Source organism: Hydra vulgaris, chromosome 03 (assembly GCF_038396675.1).
Source record: "Hydra vulgaris chromosome 03, alternate assembly HydraT2T_AEP".
NCBI classification, from domain to species: domain Eukaryota; kingdom Metazoa; phylum Cnidaria; class Hydrozoa; order Anthoathecata; family Hydridae; genus Hydra; species Hydra vulgaris.
The window spans coordinates 45,822,640-45,838,332 of NC_088922.1; the positions used below are offsets into that span (position 1 = coordinate 45,822,640).

The 15,693-nt window shown below is 24.8% G+C and overlaps 2 protein-coding genes across 2 annotated transcripts in view; both read left to right on the forward strand.

Moving 5' to 3' along the window:
* Nucleotides 1-194: 194 nt before the first annotated feature.
* On the forward strand, nucleotides 195-9,319 carry LOC100206525 (fibroblast growth factor receptor; the record flags this gene model as incomplete). The annotated part of the gene is given in 16 exon segments (NM_001309765.1): nucleotides 195-323; nucleotides 463-583; nucleotides 811-983; nucleotides 1,367-1,390; nucleotides 1,473-1,581; nucleotides 1,868-2,049; nucleotides 2,208-2,576; nucleotides 3,008-3,514; nucleotides 4,052-4,162; nucleotides 4,599-4,774; nucleotides 4,894-5,016; nucleotides 5,096-5,166; nucleotides 5,269-5,309; nucleotides 8,254-8,350; nucleotides 8,449-8,554; nucleotides 8,832-9,319. Coding segments are annotated over 16 exon segments (2,451 nt in total). The 3' UTR covers nucleotides 9,024-9,319.
* Nucleotides 9,320-14,906: 5,587 nt separating this feature from the next.
* The window catches only part of LOC136078198 (fibroblast growth factor receptor-like), a 54,929-nt gene continuing 54,142 nt past the window's right edge, over nucleotides 14,907-15,693 (forward strand). Inside the window, exon 1 of the mRNA XM_065793409.1 lies at nucleotides 14,907-14,931. The gene's annotated coding sequence lies outside the window, so the exon portion shown is untranslated. The remainder of the gene's footprint in view (nucleotides 14,932-15,693) is intronic.

Here is a 15,693-nt window from a genome sequence, read left to right on the forward strand (position 1 = left end):
TTATTTTAAGTGTTTTCTAATCTTTACAAGCTGTTTGTATATCTATTGTGTACAGTGTCTAATATTACACCACTTATAACCATGGTTACTGATATCATTAAAATTCTAAAAAATTAGTTTCAACTTAAAATATATAATTTAGTTAAAGAGAACAATGTGTTACAGGAAATAATTGGTGATTCAAATTTTTGTGTAGATTTTATTGTTTATAAAAAAAAAAAATTGTTGGATTTAATGCTGTGTATTTATAAATACAAATGTTGTATATAGCAAAATGATATCAGATTGGTGTGTTGTTTTGGTTTTATTTATGTCAAGATTAGGTATAGTTTATTTATTTTATTTCATATTTTTAACATATATGTAACTGAAGCATTTAAGTTAATGATGCCAATTTTTGCTAGTTTTTTATAAAATATTGGAAAGTAATTTTAATTTTTTTTTCTTTTTTTTTTTTTTTAGTTTTTGGGCTGAATTTTACAGAGCCAGTTAATTATATATTGAAATTAGAAGAAGATAGTTCATCTAGACTGTTAGATTGTTCAGTTGATCTTCCTGTTGAATTAATCAAAAAAATTGATTGGTAAGTTAAAATTTATTATTTAAAGAATAACTCAAAATAATAACTAATACAAACCTAATTTGGCATCATCTGTATTGTTGTTGTTTTTTTTATATGTTATATGTATGAAATATAATTTTTGACTATAAAATATATAAATTTGATAATATACTATTTCTATGCGTATATTGATTTTTTTAAACATTATTATAGTAAGTATATTTTTAGTTTGTTAAAAATCTTTGTAGGACACACAATGATGTTGTTATCAATAATAAACCTAATATAACATTATCTGAAAATGGTCAAAAACTTGTTATTGCTCATTATCAATCCCATAATTCTGGTCGTTATGGGTGCAAAGTTACAGCTATGAATGAAGAATCTGTTCAAAGGATATTTGATCTACTGCCAGCTTCAGGTAATTTTTATGTATTGTTTTAATGTTATTATTGTTGACTTAATATTTTAATGCAATTGTCAAGTATGTATTAAATGTAGTTTTGATTTATGTTACAAGTTTTAATGTTTTTAAATTTCTAAATATTTGTTAAATTTTAAAAGTGCTAATTTTTCTTTATTTTTTTATAATTGTTTTAAAATTAAAAATGTTTGCAATTTGTAAACATAAAAAAGAAGAACATACAAGTTAAGATAAGAAAAGTACTTTTTAAATTAAAAAAAAATTATTTAAAATAAATTATTGTCTGAATGTCTTTTCCATTATTTGTCTATTATTTAAAAAATAAATCTATTTTATCTATTTTAATAGATTATTTTAAAAATAATCTATTTTATGTTTAGAAACTCAGGGAAACCAAACTGTTGGTAAGCAAATAATATATTTTAAAAATTTATTTTGTTTATTAAGTGATACAAAAAGTATATATATATTTCTATTTTATTATAGAAATGATGCCGAGAATAAAAAATGACATTTCGTTGCTTGTTGAGTTAGTGATGAATAAATTAGATTTAGATTGTACTGCTGTAGGCGCTTCACCTCTTAATATTACATGGTAATTTTTATAAGTATATCCTGCTGTGTTTTGGGTAGCGATAGTTATGCCTTAATCTCTTTCCCAATCTTTTACTTCTAACCTTTTAGATAAACACTAAACAATAAAACTGCTAAGAATATAGTGTTTTATTTTCTTTCATCTTATTTTATTTTATTATTAGTTTCTGATTATTATAAAATTTTTTGATTTTTTTGCTTAAAATGTTATACATTTATGTTTTTATTGTTTTTATTTACATTTCAAAAATTGTTGATAATTCTAGTATTAGAATTGTTTTTTTTAGGGTAAAAAATGATCGACTGATTGAAGCAAGATCCAACTTGTCTAATTTTCGTTTTTCTTTCTCACCAAATTTTTTGAAGTTAAGTATAAAAGAGTTGCGACTTGATGATGCTGGTATATACAAATGTATTTTGGAAAATAAATATGGCAAGATAGAACATATAATGACTGTTGAAATATATGGTTAGTTTTTTATTTAGCATGTATTTTATTCAAGTTTTTTATATATATTTTTATTTATTGTTTACAAGCTATATTTATATACTATATATTTATTTGTTATGACTTATATTATGTTTAATAATTTTCAATTTGTGTATTTATAATTTTTTGTATTATAGAGAAAATGTTCGCTAAACCAATAGTATCATCTACAGACAAACATAAGGTTTTTTATGTCGACTATGGTCAGAATTTAACTGTTCCTATATATGTTACTGCATTTCTACCCCACCCTCACTTTCAAATGTTATACGTTTACAGCATGACAAATCCAAATACAAATGAAACTAAATTGGCCCTAAGAGTATTACCAACAATGAGAGAACTAACTGTCTTGGAGAAAGGCCAGAGAAGAGGCAATTCAATTTCTCATATCAAGCTAGATTATTTTTTCAATAATATATCAGAGCAAGATTTTGGTAATTATACCTTAATGGCTGGAAATAAGTATGGTTTTGATATATACCCCTTTCAAATATTGCATACAAGTAATATTCTTTTACTTGAATTGATTTTTTTTTAGTTGCTAAGTTATAAAATATAATAATTTTTATTTCAACAGGATTTCCTTTTTTTCTTGTTTTATATCTTTATCACAGCATTTTCTATAAGATGTAAAAAAAAAAAAATTAAATTGGAGTTGAGGTTTTTTAATAATACTAAAATAAATTGAAAAAAATGAATAGATATTTTCAAATTTATGTTTTAACAAGAAAATACATATGTATAATTATATTATTAAATTTGATTTACAGATGAGTTTTACAATTTTTTAAAAAAGTTTTGAGAATTTTGAATTAATAATCTTTATTTTTCTTCACTTAAATAAAAAACAATAAATTCTGAAAATTAATAAAATAAAATTGTAAGTAAATAAATAGTAATCTTTATTTGGATAATTTAATTTTTTTTTCAATAGAATATATGCAAACGACTGTCCTCCCGCCGATGAAATCAAGCATTAATAAAATCTACAAGGAGGAATCCGTAGAAAAAACAGTTATTTTTATTGTCATAACCTCAATGCTTGCTGGGTTAATTTTTGTTGCATTTGTTATTTTTTTTATTTGTCGTGTTCGTAGTAAAGACAAATTTAAAAACAGTAACATCTACTACATCAAACCTTCACAACCTGTGATTCTTAATCTTGGGGATAACAACACTAGTGGTGTTACCATGGTTACTTCTGTCTCTGCTTCCTATGCCAGTCGACGTTTCAGACATTCACTCAATAATAATTTAATAAATGATAAGCAAAAATGCAATTTAAAAATAGCTCCAGATCCTGCTTGGGAGATTAAGCTTGAACAGTTAGAAACAGATTGTTTATTGGGAGAGGGAGCTTTTGGTAGAGTTTTTCGTGCAACAGCAAAAGATTTACCAAATCACACTGGAGTTCAAACAGTTGCTGTCAAAATGTTGAAAGGTAAACAGTTTGAAAACATTTATAGTTTAATTTTTTAAACATTTAAACTAATATTTATGATTTTTAGTTTAAAAGTTTATAGCTTAATTATTATGTTTTTAGTACATTTAACATACATAAATGTATAACATATTTCTTTTATGAAATTATAACAATTCTATTATATCACTATTGTCTATTTTGTATACTTTTATTTTTTACCATTAATTTATTATAATCCAATCAAATCAAGTTATGATTTAAAACACACACACAAAATAAAAAGGTTTTTATGAATTTTTATGTATATTCTTAAATAATAATTTTATCTGTAATATATTTAATTTTAAAAATTTTAAATAAATTTATCTGTTTACATTATCAACAGATTTTTATTGTTATTTTTTTATTGTTATTAAATGTTTTACGTTGATGTATTTACTTAATATCCTTTTATTATTTATTATATCTAATATTTATAAATGAATAAACATTTCTTTAAATAAAACTTATTTACGAATAGAACTTGTTTATTTGACTTGATTATGTTTTGTTTAGAAGATTGTTGTGAACAAGATTTAAAAGATTTTATATCTGAAATAGAAGTAATGAAATCTATAGGAAAACACATCAATATTCTGAATTTACTTGCAGTGTCATCACAGCAAGGTATAAAAATAAAAATTAATTAATTTTTGGTTAACCCATAACAATTCGGACATAAAAACAGTTTGTAGTTGATTCAATTGTTACATTAAAGTTTTATACCATAATTTATACAAAGTATTGCCATATTTTTTATCTCTCAAGGTATTACCATATTTTAGTTTTGTCTGGTTGCTATGGTTGCTATATTGCTATAAGTATGTCGTGTTGAAACTTTGAGTTCTCCAGCTCTTAATAATTGATATAATTTTTTCATAAGTTCTTTACTTTATGGAAGATTAAGCGATTATATGAAGTATAGGATAAACTGTTATAATTTTCTGCAAATATTTTGAAACCTTTTCTTTTTGCGTGGTATCTTTTAATGACTTTTGGATGCTTCAATGCAAAATATGTATCTAAATGGATTTTTTAAATGAGTTTATTAAATGGATTTTAGGAAAGTTATATATAGTGGTTGAATATTGTCGTCATGGTAATTTGCGCTCCTTTCTGAAAGACAATCGACCTGTTATGCAAGCTAATTCTGTGATAACCAAGAAAATAACATTGTATGATTTAACATCGTTTTGCTTACAAGTTGCAAGAGGAATGAATTTTTTAGCTTCAAAAAAGGTAACCAAATGACTTCTTTTTTAATTTATAGTCTATAAGTTTTAATTTGCAGTTTATAAGTTTTACTTATGTTGCATAGTAGTGGTTGCAAGTTAAAATGTATATATATCTTTTTTTAGTGCATCCATCGAGACATAGCTGCTCGAAATGTTCTTGTTGGTGAAGGTTATTTAATGAAAATTGCTGATTTTGGACTTGCACGTGATATTCATGAACAAGATTATTATAGAAAATGCACAGATGTAAAATTTTTTTGTAAATTTTCACTCAAAATTAATTTCTTTGTCTTCTTTATTTAAATCTTTTTATTATTATATTTAGGGGCGTTTACCTGTCAAATGGATGGCAATTGAAGCTTTGTTTGATCGTGTTTACACTACTCAAAGTGATATGTATGCTCATTTGTTTGATTGAAATAGGCTGTTTTTTTTACATATTTTTTTTCTCTTTAAATTTTTTTTTTTTTTTTTTTGTATTTAAGTATATTTTTATAGATGGTCATTTGGAATTTTGGCATGGGAAATTGTAACATTTGGTAAAAAAGTTTTATTTTTCAATGTTCTAGAACATTTATATATACATATATCTCTGTGTACATATATATATATATATATATATATATATATATATATATATATATATATATATATATATATATATATATATATATATATATATATATATATATACACAATAAAAATCATTGAGGAAACCAAATTAATTGCATTGTTTTTAAAATAAACACAAAAACACAACTTTATAAATTGAGTTTTTTTTTTATCATGTTAAGAACATTATCCTTTATTTTATGGTTTTGTTATTGCATATTATTTCTTTTATTTTCATTTATTTTTATTAATTTTATTTTAAGTTATTTAACAGCACAATCTAAGGGCTCTACCTCTACACCAATAATGCTTTTTGACTTTTTTTTCATTAGCTTTGAAATCGAATAACTAAATTACTATGAAAATGGACATTTTTAATTTGTCATTGGTCACATGTTTTTTTTCTTTTTTTAATTGAAAATTTTAAGAACATAACATACATAACATATTATATGTTATATATGATATGTTATATATGATATATTATATATGATAAATAATACACATAACAAAAAATTAATGTAGTAACAAAAAAACTTAAAATTTTACTTATGGTTGAACAATACATGAAAAGCAGAACATTTTTTGTTAATATGTTTTAACATATAAATTGTATGTTTTAACATTTAAATAAAGATTGATTTTTAAGCTCGTGTAACTTAAGTTAAAGCTATGTTAAAACTTTTTTTTACAATAAAAACATTTATAAAAAAGCTTCTAAACTTTTAGATTATGTTAATTGTATCTTTCATTTTAAAAAAATTAAAAAAAAATCTGTATTTAAAGTTTTTAAAACTCCCAAAGGGGGTTTTTAAAACTTTAAATACAGATTTTTTTGAATTATGATTCCCAAAGGGTTTTTTAAATTCTTTATTTATTGATAAATAAAATTATTAAGTTAATTTTAAGGTTGTTTAAGAAAAGGTTAGAAACTTTGGAAATCCCCAAAATTATAATAAAAATAGTTGTTAAAAAAATATAATTCATTATTAAATTATTATTATTAATTCATTAAATCATTATTAATTCATTATAAATTCAATTATCTTGACCTAAAGTATTTATAAAGTAGTTTTTAGTATCACAAAGATTGTTTATGTACTTGGATCATATATACACTGCCGCTCATAGAAGTTAGGACACTTGAATTATTTTCATAAATAAATAAAACATGCATCATAGTTTATTTTTACATTAAAAATTCATTTATTTTATGTTTATTGTAATATTTTAGACATAATAATTTGAAACATAATAAATACTGTCATAATGTTAAATTTAAAAAAAAAAAGTAGAAAAATTAATTTTTCTTTTCGTCAAAAAAACCACCTTTCGTTTTTATCACTGCCATTATTACTCTTAGCATTCTTTTAATTAACTTTTGAATTGTTTCTATGTGAATATTATTCCATTCTTTTTTCTAGAATGTTTTGTAATTGGGTTTTTAATGTTGGACATTCAATTCTTACTTTTTTATCCAGTTCATCCCATAATAACTCAATAGGGTTGAGGTCTGTTCTTTTGGGTGGTCAGGTCATAACATGTAACAAATTTTTTTTTTTTTTTACTCTAAAAAGATTTTACATAATAATGAAGTATGTTTAACATCATTATCATGCATCAGAATAAAATTGTTGCTGAATAGTCAAAGACTGGAAGTTTGTTTGCAAAGTATCTCTGCAATGTTTTTTTCTCATAATGTCATCAGTTTTATGCAAATCTTCCACTCCGTCCAGAGAAAAACAAGCCCAAACTAATACAAAGCCCCACCATGCTTTCTCGTTATTGTTGGAATGAGATATTGACTTCTTCAGCAAATCTTCTGACATAAGCTCTTCTCTTATTTCCAAAAACTTCATATCCAACTCCAGAGTACTTGTTTCCAATCATCCGTCATCCTATTTTTGTAGAATTTTGCCCATTTCAATCTATTTTATTGATTACCTTTCCACAAATATGGTTTTCAGACAGCAACAGGACCATGGACCATGGTCAGGACCATGCAAGTTTACTTTTGTAGTCGTTGTTTAATTTTCTGAACAGAACAGCTTTTTTTTCTTGACCATGGTTGAAAATAGTTGATATTTCTGAAGCAGTTAACAATCAATTGCGTTTACTGATGATTTTTATTCGTTGGTTATCAGTATTTGTTTTTATATGGGAATGACCTAGTCGATTTCTGTATTCTAATCTTCTAGTTTCTTCGTTTCAGCGAATTGTTTAACTAACCGCTGATTTCATTAGATTTAATTTTTCTGCAATTTATCTAACACCATATCCTTCTTAAAGCAAAGTATTGCTGCTCCTTTTTCTATACTTATTGACTTGCCTTTAGGCCTTTTTTGTTTTATAACTTTGAATTGACACTGAAAGTATTTTAAAAATAACCTTTGACTTTTAAAATGAAACTGAAAACATTCAAAATATTAACTTTAAATCCTGTACTTAAAAATGTTCACTAACTCACACAAAAATATATCAAATAACTAGATATAACACAGTAAACTAAAGAGATACCTATCAAGTGGTAAAATAAATAAATTCTGGTTAGTACCGGAATATCTATTAGATATATTAGTTTAGACCGATAAGATTCTAAATATCTTCAGAAAATTAGTTTAGACTGATAAGATTCTAACATAAATGTATCAATCACCTTAAAACAATTTTATTTTGGATTTTTTTATGTAAATTTTGTTTAACTTGATTTATTTTCATAACAAATAAATGTTTAAATATAATAAATATAATATATAATAATAAATATAATATTAACAATATTATATTTATTATTGCTATTCAAATGTTTGAAAATATTTGTTTATTATAATTTGTCAATCTTAAAATTGAAATAGTTAATAATATTCTCAGGTGGATCGCCATACCCTGGAATTGCATTAGAAAAATTGTTTGATTTATTAAAGCAAGGCTATCGAATGGAAAGACCACTTAATTGTACTGATGATATGTTGGTGTTTTTTTTCTATTTATTTTACTTTTACAAAAAAAAAGTTTAATATTAATTTATGATATTGTTGCAAATAAAGTGTTTGTTATTTTTTGCAGGTATACACTTATGCTAAATTGTTGGAAAGAAATCCCATCAAAACGTCCGACATTTTCACAACTAATTGAAGATCTAGAAAGAATGCTATTGGATGCAAGTTCTACAGTAAGTAACTGAATAAAAATTTTTTTAATGAAGCTCATCTACTAATCTATTATTTATTTTTCAACGAATATAAGAAAAACCACAAGTAATTTTTAACTCTTAAGTAAAATGCTTTAGTTAAACACATAAATTGGTATTTTTTTTTTTTTTTTTAAAGTTGTGTTATTCATAAACTGAACCCTAATCCCCCTAATTTATTGTTATGTTTATAATTGTTGAAAATAAAAGAAATTTAAAATTTTTTTAATGATAAGCTGCGTGTTTGTTTATTTTGTAGGAATATATAGATCTTCAACCAATCCAACCAGAGCGTTCAGAGTCATTTTCAACATCAACACACACTTCTGCAAGCATGTTGAATACAGATTTTCGTGAAAAAAATAAATGTGATCATGATGAACTGTCCTTCACTCATGAAGATGGTTTATCAGAAGCAGATGTTCTTCTTAGTCACTGAGCAGTTTCTTGAACATATCACTTCACCTGCTTGTGGCTTTTTTTAGATGTAAACTTGATCTATCAGTTTCTCTAAATGATTGCCTAGTCTTAGCGTGTATTGCATTTGACTTTCATCATGAAGAATCTAGTGATCTATCCGATACTTCTTTAGTAATAAATACTATCATGAAGATTGTTTATATATGAATATTTGAATCATTGGATCAGGAACTGCTCGAGGATCATAATTAAAAGTAATGCTGAATATGAACTTGCAGCTAAAACTTAAGGTTCGTAATTTTCGATGCGAATAAATTTTTCAAAAAAGGAAAATAAAACACTGAAAATGTCTTAAAATTTATGATTTGTTTAAATCGTATATATGTATATATATAAATATGTATATTTATTTCATATTTTTTGTAAAAAATAATTTTTTTTTAACATGTTTTGCAGAGTTATTTCTTAAGAAAATGTTAACATACCATTTTTTAGCATTTTCATCTTTTGATTCGTGTTCTAGCGTACGTATATGATGTTTTATCTTCGCTTATTTTTAATAACAAAAAATTCCTAAATGATTTTTACGATTTGTTTTTTAGAAGCCATATATTTATGATATAGTATTATGATATTGATAAATATCAATATAGTAATACTGTCATTGCAATAAAACTTTTAAATGTTAAAATATAAATTTCATACAATAGAAATTAAGTATTGAGCGCTAAAGATAAAGCTCTTAAACGGGTAGAAAAAATAATCAGTATGTAAAAGTTAAAACAATTTTTATGTAGAAAAATGTATTATTTTTTATGTTGATTTTTATTTATTCTATAATAAAATTTTATGCTACTTTTTGCATAGTTGCTTTATATTGAATTTTGAAAAAAATGTCTTTAACATTATAAAGTATTTTTCTGTTGTTATGAGAAGATGAGCTTATTTTTACATCTATGTGAATTATCATGTGTGAATCATCAGTCAAGTTGGTAGCTTATCTTCACATCTATCTGAATCATCAGTCAAGTTGGTAAGTTAAATAAGCGCAGATGGGCGATTCTCAGGTTGGTAAACCCAGACCGTCTAGGAAGGAAGGGAAGGGGACGATTTTTTGGTTTGATGAAACCAGACTATCTAGTAAAATAAGTAGAGGGGGATTTTCAGGTTTAATGATTTGTGATCAAGAAAACCCACAAATCATAAAACTTTTTGAATTTTTAGAATATTAGTCTTACAGTCTTAATCTATGTAACTATCAAACTGCGTCACATTGATATCCTAACAGACTGATTTTTTTTTTTTTAATTATTAAACTTTAGTAAAATTTCTTATTATTTTTTAACAGTCACCCTATTTTATTTCCGTATTCATATAATATTTAAATATTTATATATTAAAAAAAAATCTTTTCAAAATAACTAAGAGGGAAGAGGGGGAGCAATCACCCTTAAAAACACCCCCTTTGGATCCGCCTTCGCCAGATAGTGGTACATAACACTTTTTGGTACGAAAGTTGTTTTGATGGTTTTTATTATAAGACTTCTTAAAATTCAATTATACGAAGCATAAAAAATGAATATCCGACTCGTACTTTAGAAAATAAATTACATTAAAAAGTTAGGAACTCTGTTTATCTATTTTCAAGAACGTAGAATGAAAACTTCAACAACATGAATTAAATTTTTTTTAAATTTTAAAACAGATAAATATATTTAAAGAATTATTTCGGTAAAATTCAAGAATGAAATTTGGGGAAATATTATTTATACTTTTTAAATTCTTTATATAAAGAAGACTTTTAATTTATTCCAATTAATGAATCTAAATCTTGTGAAGACTCTAACGTGTTTAATGTTAATCTTAAGAAATACTAACAGTACAAGCATTTGTAATGCATTTATGTAAGTAAAAGTTGTAAATATTTATTTCAAGCTGACTTGATATACAAATAAAAATTATATGCGACTTTGAAATTAGTTATTTGTATATTTTTATAAATTTAGCAAATGCAACTTCTTTTGAGCAGTATTATCGTCATTTACTATTATTATCATTTGATGTTTCAGATCTTTATATTATATTTATATAATATTTTTGACTGTCAACAATAAGTAATTCATAACTAACAATACAGTGAAGAAAATAGAATTAGCCTCACCATGTACTGATCCAATATTTTGTAAACCTCTAAGCAAACTTGTGCGGTGCATCTTTTGTATACACACTTATATAATTATTGTTACAAACAACAACTTTTTAGATTATAATATAGCATAATTAAAATGCGGTATATTTGATAAAACCATAAAATGTATAATACTTAATATTTGCGGTAGCAAATAGAATTAGCTTCATCAATAATTATTTTCAGTTTACTTGTTTATTTTGATCTGGTGATACGCATTTCTGACTTTATTATTATTTGTAAGTTAAACAAAGACTGTGAAATCATTGCTCATAAAGATTGTAACATTTGATTTTTGATACCTGAATTTGAAATGGGACGTGGTAAGCGTTTAACGAATGAAGTATTAGCAGTAATCAAAGCATGTAAAGATACAGATGTATCTAATCGGGAAGTTACAAAGAAAATTTAAAGATCTACAAAAGTGGTTAATAATTACTTCAAGATTAGCGTTAATTATGGAGTTTATAAGGAAAGTGGTGGAAAAAGTAAAATTGATAATCGTACTAAACAAGTTATTGTACGTCGTGCTGCTGCTCAGCACATAACTACATCTCAAATTCGTGTTGATTTACAATTACCTGTAACTGTTCAACGTGTGAGATAAATTTTACATGAAGATCCAAACACAGTTCGGAAAAGCGTAAACCAAGACCAAAACTTACTGTTCGTCATAAAGAAGTTAGATTACAATTTGCAAAAGAATACATGTCTTCGCAGGAAGAGTGGCATCAAGTTGTCTTTAGTGATGAAAAAAAGTTCAATCTAGATGGTCCTGATGGCTATCAATATTACTGGCACGATCTTCGAAAAGAAAAAGAAACTCGAATGAGTTGTAACTTTGGTGGTGGAACTGTTATGATTTCGGGGTTTTTTCCTTTGCTGGAAAACAACCACTTGCATGGATTTCAACAAAATGAATTCACAGGACTACATTGACTTATTAGAAATTAGTTTACATGAACATGATAAAGAATTGATGGCTGAAAGTTTCACTTTTTAACAAGACAATGCTGCTATCCATAACTCAAAGCTTACAAAAGAAATCTAAAATCTTGTGGCTAGTATGTCAAGTCGCATATTTGAAGTCATTAAAAATTCAGGAAGCAATACTAAGTATTAAAGAGCTAAAAACAAAATATTTTTTGTATTTTCTTGTATATAACGTAAATGAGGCTAATTCTATTTTCTCCACAAATTGAATACTTTTAATTTTTTTCCAATTGTAATTAATTAAGCATACCAATTTATAAACTTTTTAATTGTAGTAGAAGATAGTAAGAAATAGGGTAGATTTAATCATTGTTTCATTTCCATTTTTGTTAAATTAAAACGAAAAATAAAGGTGAGGCTAATTCTATTTTCTCCGCTGTATTACTCATTTTTTGTTGTTTAACTTGAGACCCCTGCAATGAGCAGAATCTTGGGAAAAAACGCTTACTATTAATCTAATAAGATCAAATAGGAACTTTCCAGAAATCGCTGTGTCACAAAATGACTTTTAATTCAAATCTCTTTTCCCGAGAAAAACTTTGGGGGATATGATAGTACAAGCATCTAGGAGTTTTCTATTGAAAACATTTTCTATTGAAAACATTTAAAACTTGTTCTAACATATTTATTCTACAAATAAGCAGTGTACTTACAACTTAGAAACAATAACAAACAAAAAAGCATTAAATTTCTTCAAAAAATTAAAAAAAAAATCAGATTCTAGCGTAACAGATCTAGCGACATAAAAAAAAGGATTACTCTTATTAAATATAGTTCTTAAAAATTGATATTGAAGGGTAATTTCTTACATATCATATGTTTAATACAGTATTCTCTGCAATGAAGTTAAAAGGAATACTTGCTGTTGTAATCAATCAAGCGGTTTGAAGATTCTCAGGGTAGTTCGGATAATTACTTGGCTTTTTGAACCGTTGCCAGCGATGGTTAATTTCTTTCAATACTAAAATTAATCAAAGTCTTCATTCCACGATCAGCGATAACTGTTTCACTTGCTGTTTAAAATTTATATATATATATATATATATATATATATATATATATATATATATATATATATATATATATATATATATATATATATATATATATATATATATATATATATATATATATATATATATATGCATATATGGTAACACGTTTTTAAACTTTAGTTTCTAAGTATTCTGGTTGTGATAACTTTTTTTTTAGTTACAATTCTTTTTTAGTTACAATTTCAATATATGTTTATATATATATATATATATATATATATATATATATATATATATATATATATATATATATATATATATATATATATATATATATATATATATAAAATGAAAGTAATTAAAAAATAAAAGTATAATATTATATGAAAGAGAAAAATAAATTCGCAATATTTTTTTTAAACAAAATTTTGGGTATTTATTTTAATCTCACCATTTTTATAGGTTTATGGCTTTTGTCGCGAAATTTTTTTCTGGAGGACTATTTTTATTCAAGACAAATGATCTTCTTGTGTAACTAAACTTTTTTGTGCATTGGTTAGAGTTTTTTTTTCAGAATTTGAGTTCCGTGGTTCTAATCTTGCTCTGACCATATATGCAGCATTTGTAAGGAAGAAGACGTAAACTTTCTGGTGCTCTGTGATAAGGATCGTACAACCTCAAAACGAAATAATTTCATTTCGTTTTAAGATTGACTGGTAACAACAAATATAATATATATTTTTTGGCTGTTGGATCTTTAGAAAATCCTAGGATTAGAAGTTAAAGCTTTTAAAAAACTGCAAAAATAAGCATGTGCTTTTTTGGCTAAACTCGTTTAGACTTTTAGTTAAAAGACTCTTCAACTATTGATTTATAATTTTTAAAACAGTTTTCTTGAGAAAATTTAGTTATTTAATATGATAGTCTAGAATTTTTATATCTTTTAAGACATTACCCAATTTATATTTTTAAAATAATTTCTCACTTTTTGTTAGTGATATCGCTAAATATATAAAAGCATTTACCATGCAATTGCTTTTAAATACTTTATGGACGGAGTAGGGAGCAAATGTATTGATGCTGAAAGCTAATTGATTGCAGGTAGAGTATAAAAACGAATGCCTAAAAAAGTGTATCTAGGCATTTTATTTTCTAATAGATTAAATTTGAATCGTAATTCAATGACAATAACAACGTTATAAAAATAATGTGTGCAAAAACACTAGTTAAAGGCAACAAAAAATCTAGGGGTAAAACAATTGAAACCATGACAGCAATAAATTATACAACTGTATATGATAATTTGGTTTATGAAAATCGAACTATTTTAAATCATGTAAAAGAGTTGAACTTGTACACAAACACAAAGCTTTTGTTACAATATTCTGAAATAATTAAGTAGTATTCGTTTTTTCGTTTTTATAATATAAAAACACTTGTGTACTATTTTTGTTGTTTGTTTTTGCAACGTAAATAAGTTTAAATAAATGCAAATTGATGATTTTATAATTAAATAAAAAAACAAAATGTTCTACTAAAAACAAACTGAAGTGGATAAAGTATACGTTAAAATAAAACATTTAAATGGATCATTTTAATTCATTGCTGAAGATCAAAGTTACCGCCATTCTATGGAAACAATGCGCTTTGGATATTGAGCGTCATTTTTTAAATACTTTCACTTTTTTCCGACGTACCCACTTTGCTATACTTCTTTTCGTAAACATGTTATAATCCATAAAACACTCAAAGATTTAGATAAGGTATTTTCGTTGAATATGAATTTTTTATCATATTAAAATGTTATAGTTGTTTAAAGAGTGTCGCTTAGCCAAAGCTTGTTTATAATAAAACTTAAAAATCAAAAATAATTTTAGTACTTTTTTAAGATAACGTATTAAGTTTCTAAGAGTTTCAAAGTTTATGTATTTTAGTGATATTGAGGTATTATAAAAAGTACAAATTTATTTTTTTATAAATCAAAGTTATTATCATAATAATATTTTATATAATAAAAACTAGAAAAGTTATAAATAGCAAGAAGCTTAACTATAATATAAAGTTATAAATAGCAAGAACTATAAACGAGGAAAGTGAAATATCCAGGCTATTCTGATTTTTACGTAAAATGGATTCAGGTATACTTATACAGCTACAACCTTGTGCTTGCAAAGTTATTTGAAATACGCAAGTTACAAAGGTAACTTGCGCATTTTAAATAACTTTGCAAGCACAAAATTATTTGAAATGCGCAATTTATCAAAACGTTATCTAAGCGTTGCACGTTCATAATTTAGTACGATTTATACCAATCTTAATAGCGGACTAGCAACCAGGCTTTTAACTAGGACATCTTTTAGATGTTTGAAAAAGTAAATTCGTAGGCATGATGCAGAGTTTAGGCGTTCGCAGGTTCATAACTACGTAAAATTTGCAAAAAATGTCGGTAATGAAAACTTTTATGATAAATAAAACATTGTTTTATAAACTTCTTGTTCTTATATTTTGGAGTTAAGAGTAATAAA